Raw genomic sequence first — 26,868 nt, 5'->3', positions numbered from 1 at the left:
TAAAACTCATTTCTCTTACTAAGTTGGCTTACAAAGTCTCCATCCAGGAATCATCATCCTCATTAAGAAGTATGGTGCTGGGGTGCTGGTCTTTTTCTTTACTGTCAGAACAGCGCACTCTGAAGAAGCTTGGAGGCTCTCTGCACAAGAGCCTGCGGTGTCCATGGGCACATGATTTGTAAAATATGGGTTTGCTCTCGCCCGCTCTGCTCCCTCTCCTCTCCCTCTCCTCCCATTAGCCACTTGGCTGCTCTGTGCACACCTCTGTCTCTCTGAAATGATGTCAAGATAATGAAGTAATTGCTTTGACCCAATCTCACACCTCTCCTAACCTTTCCTGTTAAGCTGCCATTGCGGAGCTGCTTAGGCTTTCCTCTGAGCTTTGAGTTACTGACATCTCTGAGAGACAAAGCTTCACTTTGGCCCAAGAGCTTTTCCTGTTTCTCACATGAGCTTTCTACAGCTCAGCATTGCCCAGACAGCCATGGGCAACAAGAGCGAGTCATTGACCGGGAGAAGGGCAAAGACTTCTGCCCCCTGATCTCTAATTGATGCTCACAATAAACCCACAGAGGAGAGTGCTGAGACAGAGCTATTTTTCTTGGTTTCAGCCCTTCTCATGTTGCCCCTGACTCCATGCACTCTCCTTTGTGGGTTTGTGGTGCACTTGCTATGACAACCATTTATTATTTTATTACATTTATATACAACCTTTATATACAAGGATCTCAAGGTGGTGTACGTGGTTCTCCTCCTTCCCATTTCTTCCTCACAGCAACCCAGTGAGGTTGGTTCGACTAAGAGATGGGGACTGGCCCAAGAGCTTCAGGGCTGAGTGGGGATTTGTTTTTGCAAGTCCTAGTCCAACACCCTAACCAATGGGTGCATGGGAGTTCCTGCCAGGGGGGCCATTTAAGCAACGTGGGCTTGCTGTTTAAGAGGGGCATTTGCAGTAAGTGCAAACTGACAATACGCTGCTACCACTGATGTCACATGGTGGTTTTGACTAGTTTTGGGTCTTGATGCTGCTGTCCTGTGCTTTCTTTCTTTTTAAAAGTGGTTTAGCTCTTCTACATTTTCTTCAGTTGTTTACATATAAACTGTACAGTCATTTGCTGATAGAGGAAGGCAGGTCTGTTGTGAAAGGAAGATTAGGAAATACTGTAAAAGAGAGAGAGAGCGCGCGAGAGAGAGCGCAAGTGGCTTCCAGCTCTGTTCCAGTTCCTTGGGATATCATTCTGCATCTAGCACAGCCAGGACTTTTCCCTGCTAACTGCACTAATAAATCACCAGCTAGTGAGTCCATTTGCAGCTCATGCAGTTTAATCTCATTTGAATCCTGATGCATGAAGAATGTCTAGTATTCTGTTTCTGGCCTCAAATGTTTTCCCAGCATCTAGCCAACCCCCTAGCTAGCATACCAACACTGCACCAATCCTCTGCTTCTCATTGCCTCCCTCCCTTCTGGTGATTGACAGGAGGCACACACTTGCATTAAACAAGGGATTTATGGTGCGGTGTGAGCCAGTTTAAAAAACACACACACCAAAAAGCCTTCAAAATATTACTTTTTGTAGCAGTCTCCAAAAGCCTTTCTTCCCCAGGGTTAGGCATCATAAATGCCAGTTGCATGCTATAAATGCCTCATAGAGCAGGGGTCAGCAACCTTTTTCAGCCATGGGCCGGTCCACCATCCCTCAGACCATGTAGTGGGCCAGACTATATTCTGGGGGGGAAAATGAACAAATTCCTATGCCCCATAAATAACCCAGAGACGCATTTTAAATAAAAGCACACATTCTACTAATGTAAAAATACCAGGCAGGCCCCACAAATAGCCCAGAGATATATTTTAAATAAAAGGACACATTCTATTCACGTAAAAACACGCTGATTCCCAGACCATCCGCGGGCCAGATTTAGAAGGCAATTGGGCCACATCTGGCCCCCGGGACTTAGGTTGCCTACCACTGTCCTAGCATCACGTTCCCCCCCCCCCCCGCCCCCATGTACTGGCATTTTTCAGAATTACTATGCTGACAACACACCAGCAAAGTAGTGAGGCAACAGGCAGCATTCTTGCCGAAGAAAAATATACATGTGGTAGATAAGGTTCAGGATTGGATAAAAATTCAGCCCGTGGCTGGAAACAGAAAATAATTTGAAGTGGAATGGAGGAAGTGATGATGAGCTACATATGTATTTCTTGCTTCAAAAATCTGTTTGAACATAAATAATTGTGTGGGACACAAGAAATGTCTATGCGCACCCCGTAGGTACAGCTCTGCCTACCACCTTCGTCTCTTTCAAAAACTGTTGCCTTACATCAGCAACTTGTAAAACCAGAAGCAGCAGCAAGAATATATGCAGTGGGTTATATCCAATGTTAGTCACACTCAGTAGAAGCCATGAAATCAATGAGCCTACTTCAAGTATGCCTTAGCTGGATATCACCGAATGATTATACTTCTGTGACTTAATTATTATTAAATGCAAAATAAAAACACTGCATTGTACCGATTTTCAGTACAGTGCATCAGAGAGTATGCATTGTAGCTCCTACCTCAAAGCACTCGCATGCTAATTTGGCCCCTTCATCCAATGAAGTGCTAGACTCGGTGTCTGATTCATCATCCGTCTTTCTTGAGGGGGGTTTTGCTGCCTTTTGCAAATACATAACCTGCATTTTTGTCTTTGCAAGTTTATCTTCCATCACTTTTATCTCCTTTTGAAAAATAAAAAAAATAAAGGGAATGATGGACAAGAGAAATAATGGAAATTAGAGGCTTATCAAAAAGCAAAGGCCCAAATTATCTGCCAGCAAAAGACAGGCCTCATTTAAAGTTTATTCCAGGATAATGCTTCTTTTCTTGTTCCACTGATTTCACTAATATTTCCAGCTACTGAGATGAGTCTGCATGATCACAGATAAAATGGTCGTATTTCTGCTTAAAGATTCTTGGGATTTCAGCAGATGTTAAACTCATGAACTCACGCTGCAAAGCATATATGCTGAAATACTAGGCCAGGAGCCTGCAATTAACAGCCTGGTGCTATGCATATTTATTCTGAAGCAAGTTTCACCAAGTTCTATTGGGTTTACACCTAGGCAAGTGAACATAGGAATGCAGCCCAATTTCCACACCGTGTGTACAAAGCAGAGTGTTAATACATCCAGTTTTTAAAATTATTTAATTATTTTTATTTATTGAATTTATATACTGCCCTAAACCCGGAGGTCTCAGGGCGGTTTACAGAACAGCTCTGTCACCTCCAGTTCAGACCCAATGAGAATCTACTTGAAATTTATATTTTTTTTTGTTCCAACATACATCACTTGATACTTGTTTACATTGGAGATATAAGGCCTTTTCATAAGTGACTCTGGAATAGGTCTCACATGGCTGTTAATGAGAGCTAGAAGGTCAAAGAAAGGCAGTTTTGGATCAAGTGTACAATCGTCAACATCTGTTTCTCATTATTTTTATGAATATGTGAAATACAAAAAACCATCGTAAGTGTTATGCCCAAATGAGCACACACTCTGGCAAAACAAATGTATGTTGACAATAAAGCAAGTGAAAAAGGAATTTGGGAAGCACATTGCTAGAAATATTAAAATCAACCATGAGAAATTATGAAAATATGCCAGGGAGGAGATTGAACCCTAAATTGACAAGAGAGTGAAAGGTGTACTGAAGGTAAATAAGGAGATTGCATAGAATCTAAAATTTACATCCATCGTCTCTAGAGCAAATATAAGACAGATACCTAATCCTGAACTGACGTTTTCAGGGCAAAGTCCTTAAGAACTGACTCAAATAGACATGAAAAGACATAGGCCTTACTAACAAATTAAAAATTAGCAAATTACTAGGTGCAGTCAGCATCCACCTGAAAGCTGGAAATTCTTTAAAAAAAGAATCCAGGAGGAATCCTGGGAATCAACAGGATGATCCCTGACCCAGCAAGATTTGCCTATCTTCTGGTCCATTTTTCAATATCGCTGTTCGTTTACTTTGTTCTTTAAATTGCCACTTGGAGGTGTTTGTGACATCTGGCCTGTCAAAAAGGCCACCCAGTGTTACTGTGTCTGTTACTCATTCACCTTCTCATGGTTCTTCTTGATACTCTTCATCTCATCATTCAGCTGGTCAACTTCTGCTTGAAGACCTTCTTCCTTTGGGCTCCTGCAAACAAGCAGAATTAAAACTTTGCTTCAATTTTTCAGCTGTGTTTGGAGAAAAAGAAATCCACTAACATACACATTAGCTTATCTCAGAAACTAATAGTTTCCTATGCTCTGTGATCTATACTTCTTAATGAAGAGACTCTTCTTAGAAACCCTAATGATATTCTGCCCTAAAACTGAAGTCCCTGTGAAACTGAGTTTTCCCTGGATCCTCAAGATCCTACTAAATATGGCAGGATATAATTAAAAACTAAATAAAAACAGCAGTTTGCGTTCACAAAATGGAGCATTAGAAATACATTTAAATGGGTGTGTGCGTGTGGAAGAGTGATGACAAAGGCAACAGCATAATCCATGGCAATCAGAATTATATAATAGGATAAAGGGAAACCTTTGATTTGTACTACTGAAATACAAACAACTCCCCATTTGTTGTTCCAGGTCATTGTGCACTTGCATGAAATTGCTTGAAATTGAAAAAGCTGTGAGTGGCTGCTTGTGATCCATAAACAAGGTGAGGTTTGATATAACCTGCCTGTCCTTTCTCTGATCTGATACTGATGAGCATGCCAAGTTGGTAAAAATTGAAGTCTGAGCACATTTTCTCTTCTGAGAACCTTGCTCTGGTTGCTCCCTGGCTTGCCTCCTCTTGACATCCCCTCTCCAGGACTGATGTCATGCCTTGTGGGATAGCAGCCTACAATTTATATAGGAACATTGCTTCAAGGCAAGATGAACTCTTCCTTGGCTGTCAGTTCTTAACTGCACAGCTTAAACTCAAGCGTCAACTTAAATTCAGAAAAGCAAAGAAGGAAACCAGCAGGATTAACGGTATTGATAAGCGAAGCCAGAAAACTATCTTGAGCAGTAGTAGATGTAGGGCTGTTACACCTTTGCTGTGTGGAAATCTGATGGGCTTCCTTCACAGCAGAACTTCTGTTTTGTGGATTATCACAATTCTCCAGCCAGCACTCAAATGTAAGTTATGTTGCTGGGAAATGCGATTCTTGCCTTAGCTGGTGCATTCAGTGCTCTTAAGGTAAAGGTAAAGGGACCCCTGACCATTAGGTCCAGTCGTGACCGACTCTGGGGTTGCGGCGCTCATCTCGCTTTATTGGCCGAGGGAGCCGGCGTACAGCTTCCAGGTCATGTGGCCAGCATGACTAAGCCGCTTCTGGTGAACCAGAGCAGCGCATGGAAATGCCGTTTACCTTCCTGCTGGAGTGGTACCTATTGATCTACTTGCACTTTGACGTGCTTTCGAACTGCTAGGTTGGCAGGAGCAGGGACCTCACAACGGGAGCTCACCCCATTGTGGGGATTCGAACCGCCAATCTTCTGATCGGCAAGTCCTAGGCTCTGTGGTTTAACCCACAGCGCCACCCGCGTCCCTTACCAACAACCATATAGAATGTGTTTGTGGAAGGGTCATGGATGGCTGTTGAATAGTACCTTTGTCGTGACTGGTGATGAGCAGCACAACTCCCTCACACCCAACCCATTTTGTGAGCTTTTACTTTTTAGGGGTGGTGTTCTTTTGGTTTGTTTTTTCAAAAAAACTGCAGAACAAAGGAAGTTGCCTTATATTGAGTCAGACCATTGGTGCATCTACCTGAGTACTCTCTGCACTGACTGGCAGAAGCTTTCCAGGGTTTCAGACTGGGGGCAATCTTAATCCTACCTGAAGTTGCTAGGGATTGAACCCAGAATCTTCTGTGTGCAGAGCAGGTGCTCTGCTACTGAACTACAACCCATGCTGGTTGTTTGTTTGTTTGTTTATAGCCTAAACCAGTTTTTTAAAAAAATATATATATCATGAATTCTAAACTTTTCATGGCTAGAAAGAGCAGTCTAGCTATCAAAATACTTTAGGGACCGTCTTCTCCTGTACAACTTCCTTGAATCATTAAGATGAACGGGAGTAGATATGCATACCTGGTTCTTCCTGCTTACAAAGTGAAGCTGTCCTCTGTCAGAGCACAGAGCAGGACCTTAATGGTAGTGCTATATCCTGAGAACTACCTCCCAGAAGAGATCCCTTGCCTGAGCTCCATCCTTCTGTCATTTAGATGACAATCTCCTCGTCACTCGTCAGAGACATTAAAATGCCTACAACATTCTGGTGTGGCGGGTTTTCTTCAATTGACTACTCCATTTGTGTTAGAATCATAGATTTGGAAGGGACATTGAGGATCATCTAGTCCAATGCTCTGCAATGCAGAGCAGCTGTCCCTTATGGGGATCGAACCTGCAACCTTGGCATTCTCAGCACCACACTCTAACCAACTGAGCTATCCCGATGGTAAACAGAACTTGCTTGTTTCTGCCCAGCAAAGCATAAAGTTTTTAACTGATTTCACTGAGTGGCATATCTGTATGCACGTTTACTAATGGTTGCATTATTTATTTTTAAAATAACTTTATTTCATTTGACTTATGATTGGCACCCAAACAAAATAAAAATTACCTGTGCTATCAACTGCACCAGATCTGCAGAAATCAGTAACCAAAGCTTATCATGGCACAGAGAGAAGTATGATCTCCTGCTCATGTTTTACAGATCAAGTCATTTTTAAAGCTGGAGGTAAGAGTGCTTTAATAGCTAAGCATTTCAGACACTAGTGATTCTATACTACCACCACGCTGGACTTACTTCTTATGGGCCAGATCAAAAGGGACCTTAGTCAGAGTTTCATAGCACAATAGATGTCCTGGAATCCTACCATTAAAAAAGGCTATTCTTATAACAGGCATTGTGGCTGCCCTTTGCCACATGCAGATTATTCATGTTCTGGATCACTAGGTTTGAATGGGTGCTTTGTTTCCCTTGCTTCCTTTGCGGAGGGAGAATGGCATTGTTTGTCCAGTGAATCATGGGATGGATTGCAAAGTATAACACTCCCTTCCACTCTCTCTCTCCTGAAAACAAGGAGAAAACTCAGTATAGGAGTAACTCTTTCTGCTGGAGAGGAGACTTGCAAATTTCGTACACAGACAGTTCTCTGCGTAGCAAGATACAGGGCAAATAGGGATTTCACCTGGGGAACTAAGTCTGATGAGTCATAATTCTGACTCAGAGCCATTCTCTGAGTCTGAGACACCACACATAGAAGAAAGCAGTAGACTGGGATAGTAGAATTCAGAACTGGCACTGTTACAGGTGCCTTGTAATATCCATTGCACACTCAAGAAATTGATATTCTATTCTAATGTGGGAGCACTTACACTTTGGAACTCCCTGCCTAAGGACATCAGGCACCTTCACTGTACTCTTTATTCCACCTGCTTAAAATAGCTTTGTTCAAGTCTATCTAGATATAGAATCATAGAATTGTAGAGTTAGAAGGGACCCCAAGGGTCATCTAGTCATCCCCATGCAATGTAGGAATCTCAGCTAAAGCATCCATGACAAATGGCCATCCAACATGTAGAAGTTACATGCATTTTCTCTCCTTTTAGCAAGTGTTGATTTTACTATATCTTTTCCATGCTTTCATATGCTTGTTTTTAACAATTTTCACCGATAATTTTAATGTCTTGTTTTATCCTTTTGCAAAGCGCTTAGAGGATTGGTGTGTGTGTGTGTGTGTGTGTGTGTGTGTAGGTATATACATTTTATGAATTAATTAATTAGTAATTGTGGATTGTACCATTTCAGATCAAAGGTGGGAAGTCTTCCCCCTCTCCCTCCCATGCACCTCATGTTGCAAATGGCTTGCATCCAGATTACTGTGTGACTTTTGTGGCTCAGTTGCACACCAATGTGCAACTCATCTCTGGTGTAGTGGGGAATCGCACAGGTCTGTCAACACACCAGAATGGAGCCAGGGTCAAATTATTCAAAAAATCCCAATACAGAAACAGCTTAATGATCCTACACATTACAATAATCTGTTAGAGAGATGTATCCTTAAAAGTTTGGAAGAGCGTAGCACTAGCAGGAAGGTGGGTATGTGCATGGGGAATGACGTCTGCTTGCACAAGTGAACTTCCACACCATCTCCTCTCCTGTTGTAGTGGTTTCCCCAACCCTCCAGAGCAACTTTAGAGGATGTGATGGGGAGAAGGGAGAAAGTCCCATTGCATGAGTGGACCATGTTCTGCACATGCAACAATTTAGTTGAATCCACCCAACATGTTAACCTTCAATAAATGACTTTAATCTGTAAATCAAGTTTTTAATCCTACCTTTGCGAAAGGTGTTGAACCTTGCTTCCTATGGGCGCATCTGCGCAATACCCTTTGCCCATCACAGAATAAATCCTGCCCCTTCCAGCAAAGCAGCTCTTGCCCTAGGTGTTACCTGACAGCCACGGCCCTTCTTTTTCACCTGTAATTTTGCAAGTGCTTTTCAGTAGGCACATACTCCAGTTTTGTAAAGCTTTATGTTGCTCACCTCCTAAGTGGCAGTTTTTGCCTTGACTTCACAAGTTGCTGCAAAATACAGCCAAGCCGGTCTGACTGATCTCTCCGGTTAGCATTTTTCAGTGCCATGATTTCCAGATCCCTCTGACGCAGCAGCATGAGCAGCGTTCGTGGATTTTCCATCAGGTCAGGGCTCAGCTGCGGAGAATGGGTTGCCCTGCAAAGGAAACAGAATGCTATGGTTTGTATGATGTATCCTGCAAGGAAGGCCACTTCTTGTCTTTTCTAAGCAGGTTTGAATTCTTTCAGAAACCTGCTTGAACAGAGAGTGGGGCAAAAGTACTGTTTATATGCAAAAACCTTTCGCAAAATTGTTGGCTGTCTCCAGCGAAGAAACTGTCATTTTTCCAGGTTGGTTATACATAGGTGATTTAAAGACATGTGAGATAAGAGTTTTTGTTGTGAGCCACAAGCAGTGTTTTGTTATCCCTCCTGCTGGATCTGTACCGTAATAAATCTTTGCTGGTTATCTGGAGGTTTCCAGTTCAAACATGCCATTTGAGGAGTAAAATACATCTATAACTATGGGTCAGAATTCTTACTTACCTGCCCGTCTCTCTTAGAGCCAGAGTGGTGCAGTTTTTCCCTGGTATTCTGAAACAAGTCTCTGATGTAGCAGTAGAACAGTAGTGGTGGGTTTATACTGGCCCATCCACACACCCTTCCTCATTATTCTGTTATGCTTCCCCAGTGCTAACACATTATTGCTACCTGGAGAAGCACTCTTGTGCTAGAGTGCAACAAAATCATAGAACTGTAGAGTTGGAAGTGGCTACAGAACAGCATGTCTACCCCAAAATGTTTGCATGCACAAACAGCATTAAAAGTGGGGTCGGATATCTGTCGAATCCTAATGCCACCATGGGCATAAATCATGAATACCCAATAAAAAGGATGCCAGGAGGAGCCTTTATTTGCACTCTTCTCTTTTCTATACCACTGTCATGCGTCAGAGGATCCAACCCCCACAGTGGGTTGCCAGGAATGGATATGACAAGGAAATTTTCTTACCAAATTGCCTTTTACTAAATATTCACAGAGAGAGGCTTAGAAATGCAGCCTCTTGGAAAATGGCATTGCTCCGAGTGAGTCTCCACCCGCTCCCTCTCTCCCATCATGTGTCATCACTACAGGTGCTGAGATGTGCCCTCTGCTTCTGAGCTCTCTGCTCTCCTACTTTTAATGCCTGCCGGGTTCTGGGAGAGGGGGCGTCTGGAATGCTTTCTAAAGACACTGTGTCCCTCAGCTGTCCCCCTCTGGTGCTTCTTCTTCCTCCTCTCCCATTATTTCCCAGCTTTCCCCCTCATCTGCCTCTGAGCTGTGATCTCCCTCACACCCCTGTTGTAATTCTGAACTGTCTTCTTCTCTGGAAGGGTCAGGCTGGGGAGGCAGTCTCTACCATTCCTCCTCTGCCCAGTCCCTGACAACCACTGTCTTTAAAGTTCAGTCTGCATCAAGTGTAGGAGCCTATGATCCTCCAGATGCTGCTGAACTACAACTACCATCATCCCTGATCTTTGGCTATGCTGCCTTGAGCTGATGGGAGTTGGAATCCAACCACATCTGGAAGACCACAGGTTAGACACTCCCGGCCCACACATTCCGTTCACCAGCTACTAGAGGAAACAGTTTGCATGTGGCTGCTGCTCCACTTTGGGGCCTTAGTATCTAGGACTGGCCATCAGATGGGTCTGGTTCTCACCCAAATATTAAACCTGTGTGTGGGCTGGATGGCTGCAAGTGGGGAATCTTTAGCATGGTTGAATGCTCCTCCTTTTCCTTCAAACATATACACTCCCCTCTGCACAAAAAAGTAGACGTCAAAGGGGAAGGGATTCTAGATCAGTTTTATCCCTGGAATCCAATTTATATGTCTATGATTATTTTTGGTACTGAGGAGGAACATTTTAATTGGAGGGCCCAACCAGCGCTTATGCTATCACGTTAAAAGTATATAATTAAAGCAAGTTAAAATATCAGAAGCAGCAATGAAACGGAACCATATGAATTCAGCAGACAGATAAAGCCAAAATCAAACCCAGTTTAGACTGCATGCCGCAGGCAAATAAAAATAATTTTGCAGGGGACTGGACGGAATTACATCAAAGTTGGCATCAGACAGGCTTTCTTGGTAAGGGTATTCTACAGATGGGACACAATGACCGAAAATGCCCCCTCTTTCCTTATCCCTTAGGAAGAAGGTTGGCTGTAAACCAGTCTCCATAATTCAGCTTTGAAATGAATACATTCACCCCTTATTCTTTGAGATGTTCACCTGCAGTCTAATGCACCCAAATGTCTTGTTGTTCTTGCATCAATACAGTTTCCCCAGAGCCCATCTTGACTCTTCCTAGGTTGGAATAATTACAGATGGCCTGCTATTCTGGCCTCTGTTCGATAGCCTCCAGTCTGTTTTCCTCCTTCTTACTCCTCCTCCTCACAACTCAGGGGTCAGCTTATTTTGGCTCCAGCATTCAGGGATTCCTATGATATCTTGGCACTTCTAAGATTAAGAGGTTTTTCTACCTGCCTCCATCTGTCTCTCATTTATTCCATTTGATCTCACAAACAGCAAGTTGAGTGGTTTTGTTTGTGCTCAATAGCCTTTGGTTGCTAGGTGGGTGGGGTGTAAACAGCAAAAATATGCCATGTTATCTGTTAAAGGTAAAGGCAAATAAAGGGGTGGTAGAACCAATAATTTTGAACTCTTGCTAAAAACCTTCAGAAATAGAAAGCATCTTTTGCATTTCAACCCAAAGGTTACAAGCATGGCTGGAAGCTGAGCTTTTGCAGGCAAACCCCTGCTAAAGCCAATCACTCCTAACTTCTTTACAAGTAACTTCTGAAAGGTAAGGCTAAGTTTAGTAGTTGCATAGCAGAAGGAATCTGGAAGTTTTTCTCATTTCGCAAGCCTTCCTCTAGCATCATAAAATGACAAACTACACCAGCTGATATTCCTTCTCCTGCTTGATTACTGAGGCTGCAATTCCATCAGTGCATGCTTGGAAAGAAAGCTCTTTAGATAAAACGGGACCTACTAAATAGAGAGATATGCTCCTGAGCTGCACAGGTGCACGAGCTGCGGCTTCCTTTACATCATCTTTTCGGGTTAGCATCCCTCCTTGTGAGCCCAACAAACATCATTCCCAGTTTACTTTTGTTTATTCTGCCCCATTTTTTTTATTCTACCCCATTATGAGACAAAGGGCATATGGCTGCCTCACAGTCCCATTCTTAAAAGACAAAGGGAACGAGGCAATTCATCAACTTCAGTTATATACCCAGGAAGGGGTGGATTTCGTTATTTCAGTGGAGGAACAGTCCCCAAAAGTAAGTGCAAACATGATTGAGGTGTCAGCCATTCAGATGGCAAATTGCACAATTTTAAGTTAACGCTGTAAAACCTTTGCAGGTGTGTGGGTACAGTAGAATAAAGCTCATGTCTAACCAGCAGGTGTTAGGATACTTATGTTCATTTGGGTCTATAAAAGGCTCTAAAAAAATGACATGGGAGCAAAATTGTGCTGTGCCAGCTACATACAAGAAACGGCGAAGCAGCCTTCCCTAGCTAGATGCCCTTGAGATGGTGTTGGACTCTACTCTTATCGTCTCTGAGCGTTGGATCTGCATGCTGGAGCTGAGGGGACTTGTAGCCCAAAACATCCAGAGGACACCAATTTGGAGAAGGCTGCTCTAAAGGTTATGAAGGAATCCATTTGTGAACAATGCTTACACACTCTGTTTCTTCGTGGATTCAACAGGAGAAGGGGAAGGACTGGAGCTGTCAACTTTTTCACTGTCCAGATTAGGGCTGAACATCACACTGAGTTTGAGGACAGGAGAATCCTTCTCCTTTACCCCCACGAGCTGGCTGTTAGCGGCATCCCTATCTATTTCATTTTCATCTTCTTCCACAATGACTTCTTTTATGCTGGATTTCTTTTCCCTGTGAAAAAACAGAAATAACTGGGCAGCATAGATTCTCTGCAAATCAAAACATCCTTTACTCTTTTACTCTTCCAATGAATTGCAACCACCAGCCATTTTACACATAGCATACGAACAAAGCTGAATTTACTGCTTAATGTGCCCTTGACTTGACAGAGAGCCTCGGCCAAAGTTAGCTTCTTGATCAGTGTACCTATATGATGCGTGCATGCTTTTGCTATCCTACTTTTAGCCACTTTAATATCATACCTTTTAATGATAGTTGATTAAAATGGTAGGTATATACCTTAAAGTGCAGCATGTGAAGCCCCTCCCTGTGTGATTCTTCTTTGTGTGTTGTCCTGTCACTCTCCCAGTTATAGTCTTCATCTAGAGCTGTTGTGGGCAGCCTATGGTCAATTACATGCAGTTGGCAAGGATGGAATTGTGGGATGGCAGAGAGGGGTGAGAAAGAAAAGAGGATGCCCTACCTACTTTGGCTCTGGCACAGTCAATAATTGGCTGTGGACCACCAACCATTGGTGGCATGTAGGCCCCAGTAATTTACACCTGAGAGAATGAGGTCCTTGACAGAAAAAAAGGATTGCTCTAGAGAGCTTCCTACTTAGAGAGATGGCATAAAACATTACAGTTTTGACCATACACTTACAAACAAGGTACCAGAGTGCAAAATCTATGTGAATTCTGCAAGAAATATCTCTGAACATGTGTGGGCAGCAGTCCATCCTCCTTCATATGCATCACTTATTGCAAAATCCACATTCCTCCCTCCCCTTTTCTGATATTGTTTCACATATATTTCTTTTCTAAAATTTCCCTGTGTGGGTAAAAAAAATCCTGAGATTGTGTATCTGAGAAGAAATGGGAGGAGAGATACAACAATAAACGTTTGTTATCCAATATATTTGGGAACTGATATGCTTTTCATTACACGCACAATGAGTGCATCTATAAAACTCATTACCATATGCATATATTGCAGCAAATATCAGAAATTGTTGTTATTGCCAGTCATGTGGGAGCACTGACAGTCCCAGTTATGTTGTGTGAATGTTCAGTCATGAACTTATTGACAACTGCACGGGAATGCAAACAACAGCAACCAGGCAAATTTTGTGAATCTATGGAAATGCAACAGTAGACCAGTGAAAGTTTACAACACCTTGAATAAACACTGTAACAATGCATTCCAGAAAAATATTTAATATGTTGTTAATGGGGGGAAAGCTAACTACTAAAAAGAAATAGATTTTGTTCAAAACACTTTGAGCAAGCATGTAGTATTTGGTTTATTATTCATGCATTTAAATATTTACTTTTATCAAAACACTGAGAACCATTCAGGTATCACAAAGAAGCAAAGAATGTTCTGAGAAGATGAGAATAATGAGAAGGATTTGGAGTGAGGTGCCCTCAGAAAAAGGACAACACTCTTTGCTATTTCTCTCTTCTGAGCCATGTGAGGCTGGACAGGGATTTAATATGCCAGTGTTCTGGATGAGGGATAATAAACAAAAGCTGAATCCTGACAAGACAGAGACACTGGGAGTAAGTGGTTCTCATGTCCTGGAATTAACTGTGTAGCCTGTTCTGAAGGGGTTGAACTCCCCTTAATGGAGCAGGTACAAAGTCTCCCAGATCCAGCATTGTCTTCCCGGGTCCAGGTGGGCTCTAAATCCACTCACAGGCTGGTCTACACATGCATGTACATTTTCCCCCACACTATGCCTGGCAGCTAAATGTGTGAAGTAAATTGACTCAATTACAAATATTGTGCTTGAAAACAAATCAAAGTTCTCTTTGCGGGGTTGCATTTAAGATGGCCTATTCAGACATTCAGGTGATATTTGATGCACTTGGTCTGGGAGATGGGTTGAAATTCTTTTTTTGCATAGCCCTAGATAAGCCACTTTCCCTCACCTTTATTCTAAGTGGATAAAATGGAGGTGGAAAGTGACCCAGGGGAGGCTTCTGTTTAGGAAAATGGGGTACTGTGCCCCAAGCCTGCTCTCTACAAGCCTGCGTTGCAGTGGGGTTGGACTAGAGGACCTTTGTGGTCCCTTTCAACTCGACGATTCTATGATTATTTTTCTATGATTATTAAGACCTTGCCTGCCTGCCTGCCTTCTTACTGACAACCAGCCCAGGGGGTGGCACTGCTTGTCAGCTTCCTCCTCCTTAGGCCCATTGTTTCCCTTGTAGAACTCAGCATGGATGAGAATAGGAATGAAAACAGAATTATTTCTCTCTGCCTGTAATTGGCTCGAGCTCCTGCTACTCCTACTGGTGTCCCGCCCTTCTGCCCCACCAGCCCCAATGAGCAACAACCACTGCTGGCTGTGTTACAGGATTGTTGTAAAGGCAAGCACAGTAACACATAGGAAGCACCACCACTTCAAAATGGTCTCTTCAGTTATTCTTCCTCACTACCGCGACCACCAAAATAATGGGATCCAATAACTAGGTTTGCTTGCTTATGTTTTCCCAATCAAATAGTTGCTTATCCCCTCCCTGCCCCATAACCCCCATAACTCACATGGCTATCTTTTCTCTGCTGTTGCACTTAGGGGTGAACTTTGTGGTCCTAGTACTGTTGGTTATGTCTCTGCCCCAGAGGCCTAGCAAAGTCTTTGTTGAGGTCACCATAGTAACATAGTAAAGGAGTGGGAGACAATGAAGTATGATGCAGGGAGGGAGACCAGAAGGAAAAAGACCCATTGAGGAGGGTGTTATCTTGGGGCCTTCCTGAAAAATCCGTAAGTCACAGAAGTGATTTAGAAGGAGGAGAACATTAGTTAGTTTAGATTATGTTAGTTTAGCAATGTTAGTTTAGATTATGGATTCTTGAAATCATCAGCTTTGTATTGACATATTGCTCATACTGTGTTTCCACACTTAACTCCTCCACGCACAACACAACATACCCCACACAAACACATGCCATTATAATTGAGAAAACTGCGACAGAAAAAGAATGAACAGGAAAAGAGGGAGAAGGGAGTACAAAAGCGAAATTTTGGTTTGTGTACATATGTACATCTGTGATTTCTCATTGCAGAAAAATATGTGAACTGATTCCATTGAGAAATAGTGTGCATATGTGGTTCAATTTTGATGGTTCATTCTCATATGCAACACTTCATGCCGTGAGCAAGCTTATGTGGATTGACAACGTGAAGCATGGCACCCCAAGAAAGAGACACCAATGCTTTCACATAGTTCTTAAATACCAACCAACCATGTAACCATTCACTTATTCTACATAGGAGAAATCCACAAGAAGTTTAGGCAAGGGTAAAGTGAAGATGGAAGTCAGGCAGGGTATGTTAAGACTCTATGGGCACCCAGACTCAAACAGAATGGATTGATAATTCATGGGACAAAGAAGGTAACATGGAAAAGAAATAATTGTGTAAGCCTACTAGACCACAAAATATGGCAAGTGAACCCACAACCTTTGAAAGAACAACAAAGGTTTTCTAACACTATTATAGCTGGATCTGATCACTTTAGTTCCTGCTCACATTACACTCTCTACCTACATGGAGAGGATTTATCAACAGGATGCTGTTTTAACAGAGTTGGCTTCTCTGCTTGAAGCCTTCATAAAACACTTGTTGGCTGAGTTCCCAAGACAGATCGTTTTGTTGAGTTTGCAAATGGAGTATGTCATATTGACAAAGCAGCAAAGGCAATAAATTATTAAGAGTTTGTCTGTAAAGGCAGAGGCATAAAACATGCCAAATTCTCAAACGGAGCAGAAAGTATATATATAGAAAATCTCCCTTTTTTTGTATTTGTTACTCCTTCATCTCTTTCAGTCTTTCCAGGCCCAGTTCACATGGCACAGTAAGCCATAGTTTACTATGACTACAGAGATGGTTGCTGCTTCACTCTTCCACTAGTGGGAATGGGACTGACAAACCATGCTTCCTGGCTTAGTATTATATCAGAACTGGGGGTCGAAGGTAGTTTTGTTCCAAACCACAAATGGTAAGTCAAGAACAAGCTTTGGCTTAGCATCATAATTTATTTGGAGTGAACCTCAGTCCCTGGTGTGGACATGATGCTATGTCGGGGATCGTGGTTCTCCCAGTTATACTAGGAGTGCAGTAGGAGCCATCTGCTCCTGGACACATGTGCAATAGCACCCTCCTGTTGGTGATCCCTAGCAAGGGACATTTAGGGTCATACTACTCTGATACTGCCTTTCTCTCATTGTTCCTGTGTTGTAACTTGCATTTTGTTTCCGCTTCTGCATATAGTGCTAAACCATGGTTTAGAGTTACGTTTGCACACAGTCATAGTGTTAGATGAGGATAATTTTCTACAGAAGTTGGAAACTCCTACATGGCAGAACTATCTGGCTGAAATATTATGAGTCTGTTTAACACAGGGATGGAACCAAGGAGTGGGCCCAGCCTACCTAGATATGATTATCTTGGGGGCTCAGTATTTAAATTTTTACTTGTGTTAGCTAAACAGAAAGAAATAAAGATATTTAGAAAATTGGCTTTATTGTTTAAAATAAAAATTAAACAAATTAATAAAAAGGGTTTTTCTTGTATGCACACACAAATATAAATACATGCACACACATACACACAAAAACATACATACCATTAAATAGACGACAGCTGGCTCCCTAATGTCTCATTTTATTTTATTTTTGGTTTATTTGTCTTGCCTCCTGGCTGGTTAAAGCTTCCTGAATTAGAATCCCACCCTTACAGGGTAGGTTAGAATGGGTGACCCCTGGAGGTTAGTTCCAGCTTAATGTACCGGTATCTATTATAGTCTTTTTCCTTTGGTGTTTCTTGACTTTGTTTTGGCCTCAAAACTCAATGGGTTTGTTGACCTAAAGTTAACTTTTAGCCTCCTTATCTTTATATCCATTTCTTTTAGACTTAGGGAAGAAGATACAACAAAGCATATTTGTAGAGATTTGTCATCCAATTTACATTCAGCTTGAATGGGGCTTTACCTGCTTTTGTGTGTACAACAATAGAAGTTTAAATCCCTCTTGTTGACCACAGATTTCCGCATCATAATTTTAGCTTGTTGTGCAGTGGAGTCTTTATAGTGCATCTGAGTGTTTCACAAATGTTGACTATTGCTACTACTTATTGGAGGAAGGAAATCTGGGTGTTAGAATTCTATGCTTTTAGGAATTGCAGTCAGAAAAATGTTCAGCATGCTCTTCATCTCTGCCTTGTGACCTCCCAAAGAATCTGACATTTGATTTGGCTTCTTAAGCAGGATGACTTTCTTTTTCTTTTTTAAATATAGTAATCATTGCTAGAGATAAATGCTGGAAGCAAAAAGTGCCCAAGTGCTTTTATCCCCTCTCTGCCAAGGAATGTGTAGAAAATCGCATAAATGCATGGAAACCAAAGTGGGCTTTGAATGGGATATTTTGTGGTCAGGATTCAAGCCTTCAAGGCTCCCCGTGCTAATGGTTCTGATCAAACTCAGTAACTTTGGACAAATTTTGTAAAATATTGCAAAATTTATTCTAAGCACAGAATGTGCATTTACTTGCTGCATAATTTGGTTCACATGTGCAAATGCAGTCTAACTTCAGGCCACTATTGATTGAAATTAGGAAATACAGCTGTCTAGAAGCAATAAAATAAGTCATGATCAGTATAACATGGGCTGTTGACAATTCTTCAATATGTCCCAAGCTTCCCATTTCACTCCAGCTGCAGACCAGTTTGCATGTTTCTGCTCAATTTAAGTAATGAGGGATGACTTATGTGTAATAAGCTTGTTATCTTTCTTCCTCCCCCCACTCTGTCAAGAAAGGGTGCTGTGTCAAAGTTTCTTTTTCAAGCTGTCTAGACATTTTGACATCTTATGACTGCAGAGCAAAGAAAATCAAGTGTCTTTCCTGTAATTAGAATTTTGTTGCTTTTGCACCCCCCTCCAAGGAATTGATTATAAGACTAATATTGTCTTGGTAGGGGGTTGAGGGAGAATCCAGTGGGGGGCATAATTGCTCCCTTCATTTCTGTTACTTACTTTTTGTACTGTGAATTGATGATACTTTGGACAAAGAGAAGGGAAAGCCAAACATCATGACATATTTTGCTTTATTTGTTTAAGGTAAGGTGAAATGGGGACTGTTTTCAACGTTTAAGGGCTGTTTTAATTGCCTGTGTGTAAAATGTGGTTGTGGGTAACATTTTATATCCTGTTGTAATATTTTCTAAAAATAGGCAATGATTGGGGACAAACTAAGTTGAGATAAAGTATAGGCAAAATCTTGAATGTTTTGCAGCTAAAATGTTTGCATTTTGTTCATCCATCAATTGCATAAATAGGCTTTTTTCAAATTTTTGCTCTGATCCCTTCCTTGGTTGCTAATACAATTTGTTGATGCTGTTTCAAAGCCCAACTTCTTACAGTTAGACTTGCTAATTGGATTTTTACTTTACAATCTATTTAGTCTCCTGTGAATATACAGTATGAACCTTTAACCCAACTCAGCACCCTCCCAACTCTGGTTCTTGTTCTAATAACACATCCACCTGAGCACTGCAGTCTCTGGCCTCATAACAGAGCCTTGTACTGGTTTCTCTAGTCTGTTGCAACTCTTTTGGGAGAATTGGTATTGTGTGCGTCTCTTTGGCAGGTGGCAAGGTAAGGGCCTTTAAACCTGTAATGTCGTTTCTAATCTCATTCTACTCTGTGTTCCAGTGTGTTCTAATCTTCTTTGCTATTTACAGCCTGTGCGGTGGTATAGCGATCAGTGTGTTTTAAAACACAAAATCAAAACTCCTTTCTTTTCATGTTTTAATGTATCTCAGGTTGGCCCTAGCTGAACATAATATCAAGTCACTAGCACTACCACTTTACGCTTGTTTGCTACAAACTTGTAAATTTGTACTTGCACAGTAGCCTGTGACAAGGAGGAATAAACTCCAGACCAGCAGCAATGCAAGCTTTTGTAATGTACAAAATACAGTGGTACCTCGAGTTAAGAACTTAATTTGTTCTGGAGATCCATTCTTAACCTGAAACTGTTCTTAACCTGAGGTATCACTTTAGCTAATGGGGCCTCCCACTTCCGCCACGTGATTTCTGTTCTCATCCTGAAGCAAAGTTCTTAACCCGTTACTATTTCTGGGTTAGCGGAGTCTGTAACCTGAAGCGTCTGTAACCCGAGGTACCACTGTAGTTGATTGTTTTTCTTATTTCTCTGCATTGTTTTCCCCAGCAGTATGAGTAGTTGTGTAGGCTGTTATTTTTACACTACAGTTTGTTGTAGCTGGATGAAATGGCAACCTGTGGTTAATCAAAAATGCACCCAAAAGCAAATACCTTCTTGTAGCTGTGCCAGAAGAAGGGATGAATGGGAGTTGTGTAAGCCTGAGCATGGACCATTCCCCTCACAATAAACCATGGTTTATTTTGACACTTGAATGTGGCCAATGGGTGGGATTCTGGCATTCATGCTTGGAGTAAACCAATCATTGATTTTAATGGCTCTACTTTAAACATGAATAAGTCTCAATCCAATCCAGTGGTTTTATTTTTTCTATCAGTTTCTCATGTAACTGTCCAACCTAAGCTCTTGTAGCCCCCATTTTTAAATCTTTGTGACCTTACTGATTTTGTACTTTGCAGCATGGTAGTGTGTTGCTATGGATGCGATTCACAACAGCATTTTTATCTGCAGCTATATATAGCTATCTGCATTGGGTACCTTTCTGCTCACTAACTATAATGTTGACAACTGTTTCAGGGAAAGAGACCCACTGCTATGGATAGGATAGGATAGGATAGGATCCATTAGAATTCAAGGGGTTTGAAGTTAACATGGAGAAAGTGGGGTGGCATGGATTTTAGATGCTGAAGTTAGCATTTACAACATGTTTGTGACTACTGGCTTTCCTAACAGCACATGTTTTATTTGATCAGCATTGTGTGCTTTGATGAACTGGATGGTAGGAAGGAATCCTTTAGGAATGAGATAAAGGGCATTATCACACAACCAACAAATTGAGAGGTTTGACTTTTATGGGGGTGTTAGTATTTGAAAATGTGAGAAAAAGAAATAATGACATTCCATTCTGAATACATTCACCTTTTGGGAACACTCTTCTCTAGTGGGCAGGACTGTGAGAGCAGCATTGCAAATCTGTTAGGTGAAATAAGGAAGCATGCAGGCTAATTCTAGATACTCGTAAGTTAATAATGGATCAGCATAGTGATAGCAGAACCTGAAGGAATAGTGCTATGATAATTTGTTGGGGAAGGGGATCCTGGACCCATCTCTGGGTGTGCTCCTTCTCCCCATCATCACAATGAGGACTCAGGAGCATGAAAATTTGGGAAGCCCATACATTGCCAACCAGATGTCCACCATTACCAGACACCACAGCATATCTGCAACTGCTGTGGCTGTCTCAAACAACAGAAGCCTGACAGCAAACCCTTCTGAAGAATTGTCATGGACTGGCTGGACACAGAGGAATGCTGGGAGGAAGCAGCTGGGGAACCCTCACAGGAAGAAGGCTAAGAGCCCAGGGATTGGTGGTGAGACAACAATGAGTGGTCTGAGGGAGAAGAAGGAGAAGATTGGGAAGACATGTCAGAAGCTGAAGAGCTAACAGGGCTTAGTGAAGTGAACAGTCCAGAATCAGAGGTTAAAGCCGTAGGAGAGTGTGATGAGGGAGGTAAAGAGGCAGAGAGATGAGTCAGGCTGGTGAAGAGGCATGGGTGTCTCGCCCTTCTTCCGCGACAAGCTCTTCTCCCCAGTCTCCCAGAACCAGGAGAGTCATAAAGTGGGAGGAGCAAAGACAGGCACACAGGCACAGTCTCAAATTGGAAAGGTGGGGACTTAGGCCGCTTTGGGGAGGAGGGGACCTTCAGTCTTAGCAACTGCTTAATGGGGGCAAGTCCTACTGAAGAAGAGTTGCTGTGCTCATTAGGCCTGATACTCCTATGGAGATCCTGGTTTGTTTTCTAATAAAGAGTTCACTTCACTTACTTCGTGTGATTTACTGCTGGTTCGTTCAGTTACCTCCGAGGATGTGGACAGGCTGCTTGGACAAGTGAAACCAAACACCTGTCTCCTTGATCCTTGCCCATCCTGGCTGATAAAAGCGAGCCGGGAAGGGCTGGGCGATGGGCTCTGTGGGGTGGTGAATGCTTCCCTCTGTGAGGGAGCCTTACCAAACCCGCTGAAAGAGGCGGTCATTAAACCGCTTCTTAAAAAAACATCTTTAGACCCAGCCAATTTGGCCAACTATCGCCCAGTCTCAAATTTACCATTCTTGAGCAAGGTGATTGAGCGGGTGGTTGCCAAACAACTCCAAGCACACCTGGAGGATGCGGACCATTTGGATCCCTTCCAATCAGGATTCAGGCCTCACCATGGGACTGAAACTGCCTTGGTCGCGCTGGTTGATGATCTCCGGCGGGCTAGGGACAAAGGTGAGAGCTGTTTCCTAGTTCTGCTGGATCTCTCAGCGGCCTTTGACACCATCGACCATAACATCCTTCTGGACCGTCCTGAGGGGCTGGGAGCTGGGGGCACTGTTATACGGTGGTTCCGCTCCTTTCTCCTGGGCCGTGTTCAGAAAGTGGGAGGGGGGGGGATGAGTGTTCAGACCCCTGGGCTCTCACTTGTGGGGTGCCTCAGGGTTCCGTCCTCTCCCCCATGCTTTTTAATATCTATATGAAGCCGCTGGGAGAGATCATCAGGGGGTTTGGGCTGGGTGTTCATCAGTATGCAGATGACACCCAGCTCTACCTCTCCTTTAAATCAGAACCAGTGAAGGCGGTGAAGGTCCTGTGTGAGTGCCTGGAGGCTGTTGGAGGATGGCTGGCGGCTAACAGATTGAGGTTGAATCCTGACAAGACAGAAGTACTGTTTTGGGGGGACAGGGGGCGGGTGGGTGTGGGGGATTCCCTGGTCCTGAATGGGGTAACTGTGCCCCTGAAGGACCAGGTGCGCAGCCTGGGAGTCATTTTGGACTCACAGCTGTCCATGGAGGCACAGGTTAATTCTGTGTCCAGGGCAGCCGTCTACCAGCTCCATCTGGTACGCAGGCTAAGACCCTACCTGCCCGCAGACTGTCTCGCCAGAGTGGTGCATGCTCTAGTTATCTTCCGCTTGGACTACTGCAACGCGCTCTACGTGGGGCTACCTTTGAAGGTGACCCAGAAACTGCAATTAATCCAGAATGCGGCAGCTAGACTGGTGACTGGGAGTGGCCGCCGGGACCACATAACACCGGTTCTGAGAGATCTGCATTGGCTCCCAGTACGTTTCTGAGCACAATTCAAAGTGTTGGTGCTGACCTTTAAAGCCCTAAACGGCCTCGGTCCTGTATACCTGAAGGAGCGTCTCCACCCCCATCGTTCAGCCCGGACACTGAGATCCAGCGCCGAGGGCCTTCTGGCGGTTCCCTCATTGCAAGAAGTAAGGTTACAGGGAACCAGGCAGAGGGCCTTCTCGGTAGTGGCACCTGCCCTGTGGAACGCCCTCCCAGCAGATGTCAAAGCAATAAACAACTATTTTACTTTTAAAAGACAACTGAAGGCAGCCCTCTTTAGGGAAGTTTTTAATGTTTGATGCTGTACTGTTTTTAATATTCAGTTGGAAGCTGCCCAGAGTGGCTGGGGAGACCCAGCCAGGTGGGCGGGGTATAAATAATAAATTATTATTATTATTATTATTATTATTATTATTATTATTATTATTATTATAAATAACTCTTTGGGCACATGTGAGAGCTATTTACATAAACGGTTAGTGTTTGCAATGCATACACTGCAGGGCCAGCCTGCCCATGAGGTGAGGCAGTTGTCTCAGGGCTGCTGGTTCCAGATAGCTGAGAGCGGTGGCAAATCCAGTTCTTGAACAACGTGCTGCTCACTGCCTCTGGCAATTGTTGGCCGCCTGCTCTGCTGCATGTCCATTGCCCTCATGCCCATTGCCGCTGCTGCAGGCAGTGGATGTGTGGGTACATGGCAGGTGCAGCATTTTCTGTTTAGCCTCTAACGATAAGACATCCAGGGGCAGCCCTTATACACTTGTTTTAATGCAACCAGTGCAACATCTTTGCACTGGTGAAAGCCAGTACCACAACCCAAGGCAAACAGTGAACGGAGGCCTTTTTCTGTTGAGTTGTTTTAATTTAGGGAAAGTACGTCCAAGAATGGTTTTCTTGGACCCCAATTATTCTAACCTTGTTACTTATAAATTGGATCAGAATAATATATCTTCTACAGAAAGCTGACAGAGTTCTTGAATCTTGGAGCTTAATAATATTATACAAGCTTGCATTGATAGAACAATTTTGAATTACTTCACATAAACATGCATTACATTAAAAAGTAAATCAATACTTCTGGGCCCACATCCAAGACCTGAGGTGTACAATGCACTTCATTTACGCAGTCCCACTTCTCTAGTTGCCTTGTTCTTACATAATTTTGCTTGGTATTCTTTTTTGGAATAATATCTTTCAAACAAAGTCTATAATACTGAACTAAAATATTGCAAAGTTTGCCTCATGCTATTTCAGTGGTCTCATTTGCACTTAACACCAAACCATGGCTTGTTTAGCTTAACTATGCTTTGGTTAAATGTTTGAACCTAGCCTAGCAGATTAATCATGGTTTTTTTCCCTGTTGGCAAACCATGATATGCGGCCATGGTTTGTTTTTGGCTGACAAAGCATGGCTTGTTTTTAACTGTAGTTTGGTGTTATGCTTGATTCCAACAACTTTGCCTAATCAATTTGTGTGGAGCCACCTCCATGCTCATAAGGCTACAAATAAATGAGACAAGCAGCTGGAAAACCAAGCTTTGGAGAATCAAGGCACATCATGTTTGCTGGTCTGTGAGGCAACTTATGGTTTATTAAACATTCACATTGTGTGTGAATTAAACTGTGAGAGTACATCCTTGCTATGTTCTCTGCTATATTGCTTATGCTAGGGCCAGTGTGTAATCAGTTCTATGTGGGAAGTAGCAACAAATATTGAACCTTGGGGAACTTGCTTAAATTGAAGATGCATATTGGTGGCACTGGTATTGTTCTTGATTTTGCATGAACTTTCATGGTAACTCAAAATAAGCAGGCTGAGTTTATCTGGGTGAAATATTTACATAGCTCATGAGTATGCTTTCAGCTCTTTACACAGGAGATCTTTTATACAAAGAGCCAAGGCTTTCTCTGTATGTGCCTAAATCTAAGCCCGATGTCAGCATGTGTCAACTTTGGGAAAGTGAAGCCTGTCTGGGACCCTCAATGCCAGGCAGTTTGGAGCAACTATTTCCCATAGTGCTCTGGGACACTGTAGAAAAGTAAAATGAATGGCCACAAACTCAGTGTGCTGTTTATTGCCACTTCCAGGACCATTTCACAGGACCCAGGCTCGGAGGGACAGGGGCGAAACTAGGCTTTATTTAACCCGCGTCAAAGACTCAGTTTGAAACACACCCCCACACACATTTCATACACCAACACACAGGCTGGGAGTCTCAATAGCGCCCCCTCTGGAGGCTTTACCTGGGGCAAAAAAACCAGTTAGTCCACTCCCACCCCCCATAGCTCTGGCTCTGCGGAGGGAGTCCACTGCAATGCAGTTTTCTGACTCAAACCTGACCCTGCTTGTGTTTATCTTCCACTTCCAACACTTCTTCATAGCCTTTATCTGCATGAATTACGTTAAGTATATCCTGGGTCAGGCACAGGAGGCTTCTGAAGAGCAGTACAAGCCTGAAACCTCTCTTCTGACTTCTCCAATATTTAAAAAGTTACCTGAGAAACAAGCTCAAGATGATGAGCTAGAAACTCCGCATTCACAGTAAATCACAATTATTTCTTGGTTCACTTCATTTTGCAAATGAATTTACGTAGTCAAGAAGAAAATCCACATTTGGAATGAATAATTAAGGCCATTTTGCTCTCCTCTGTGGCAGTGGCAGGGTAAATGAATACGTAATATGTGATGCTGGATCTCGGCACAGTCACAATACACAGAAACCATACACAATAATCCAAAACTGTGAGCAGGAGATTTGAAGCTACAATGCCCTGGGATTTACTGTGCTCTAAATACAAATTTGAGGCATGGTTGTTTTTTTCAGGATACTAAATTCAGTAGCAAGTAGTGGTAATGTAATTCATCCCGAGAGTCGTGTGTGCCTCTGTTTAATTATATAGTAGCTGGTCCACATAAGAGCTTTATGAGCTGGCTTATGCTTTCAGACACAAACCCAAAGCAAATCAGCTGCACTAACAGTGCAGCATGCAATGGACTCTTATACAGTGGTACCTCAGGTTAAGAACTTAATTTGTTCTGGAGGTCCGTTCTTAACCTGAAACTGTTCTTAACCTGAGGTACCACTTTAGCTAATTGGGCCTCCCGCTGCTGCCGTACTGCCACCGCACGATTTCTGTTCTCATCCTGAGGTAAAGTTCTTAATCCGAGTTATTATTTCTGGGTTAGTGGAGTCTGTAACCTGAAGTGTCTGTAACCTGAGGTACCACTGTAGCTTGTTCTGCAGAGTTAGAAAAACGAAAACCAAAAGCCACACACGTAGCCTTTAGTTAAAGCTGTAAAAGCTTCGGCTTGTGCCAAAAGCACAAATTCGGTTGTCATGTCAGCACCTTTCCATTGCATCAATTAGAAGAGCTTGAATTACATTTCTCATTTAATATGCATTCAGATAATTAGAAACTCTCCCCCCCCCCAAATGTGGAGATGTGATTATCACAGTGAAATACAACCCCAAGTCTGGGTTATAAAACAGATGCTTCTAAACCCCTCCTCCATCTTTTCACAATAATGTCAAGTGATGGACACTGTGGCAAAAGAATCCAAATCTCTCATATAAATTACTGGCATCTGAACTGGTATTGACTCACAAGGAACAAGACCTCAGGGCCATAGTGGATAGCATGATGAAGACGTCAACCCAGCATGCACCAGCTGTGAAAAATGGTGAATTCCATGTTAGGGATCATTAAGGAACGGATAAAAAGAAAACAAAACTGCCAATATCAAAACACAGTTATACTATGATTACACTATATCATAACCTATGGGGAGACCACAGTTGGAGCAGTAGGTACAGTGTGGGTTGCCTCACTTCCAAAAGGATATTGTCATCTGGAAAAATTACTGCAGATGTTCATGCCCTCAAGCATGCTGGTACCTATCTCCCCCTCCCCCACTCTGTTTTGGCAGCCTGAGTTTGCTATTTGAAGGAGTGATATGACATAGCAACAGGTAACCTGTTTGGTTATGCAATATGCTCTCTATGTCCCAAGGGC

General features: G+C 42.8%; 2 protein-coding genes across 16 annotated transcripts in view; one reads left to right on the top strand and one right to left on the bottom strand.

Moving 5' to 3' along the window:
• LMNTD2 (lamin tail domain containing 2) overlaps window positions 1-26,868 on the bottom strand; it is a 62,934-nt gene that overhangs the window by 23,632 nt on the left and 12,434 nt on the right. For 3 of the 4 annotated variants that reach the window (XM_079970916.1, XM_079970917.1, XM_079970919.1), the window contains exons 1-5: window positions 15,102-15,226; window positions 12,351-12,563; window positions 8,589-8,774; window positions 4,109-4,190; window positions 2,564-2,725 (exon numbers count right to left, since the gene is read on the bottom strand). In XM_079970916.1, the coding sequence (XP_079827042.1) occupies window positions 2,564-2,725; window positions 4,109-4,190; window positions 8,589-8,774; window positions 12,351-12,563; window positions 15,102-15,211 (753 nt within the window). In that variant the 5' untranslated portion in view covers window positions 15,212-15,226. Of the gene's footprint in view, window positions 1-2,563; window positions 2,726-4,108; window positions 4,191-8,588; window positions 8,775-12,350; window positions 12,564-15,101; window positions 15,227-26,868 lie in introns of those variants that run through there. The other variant, XM_079970918.1, reaches the window with a different exon arrangement.
• Window positions 15,231-26,868, top strand: part of RASSF7 (Ras association domain family member 7) — a 93,217-nt gene continuing 81,579 nt past the window's right edge. For 7 of the 12 annotated variants that reach the window (XM_079971015.1, XM_079971011.1, XM_079971012.1 and 4 more), the window contains exon 1: window positions 15,231-15,321. The gene's annotated coding sequence lies outside the window, so the exon portion shown is untranslated. The remainder of the gene's footprint in view (window positions 15,322-26,868) is intronic. The other 5 variants (XM_079971017.1, XM_079971005.1, XM_079971016.1 and 2 more) reach the window with 3 other exon arrangements.

Source organism: Podarcis cretensis (assembly GCF_951804945.1).
Source record: "Podarcis cretensis genome assembly, chromosome: 1".
NCBI classification, from domain to species: Eukaryota; Metazoa; Chordata; class Lepidosauria; order Squamata; family Lacertidae; genus Podarcis; species Podarcis cretensis.
This window is presented reverse-complemented; position numbering and strand designations above follow the sequence as displayed.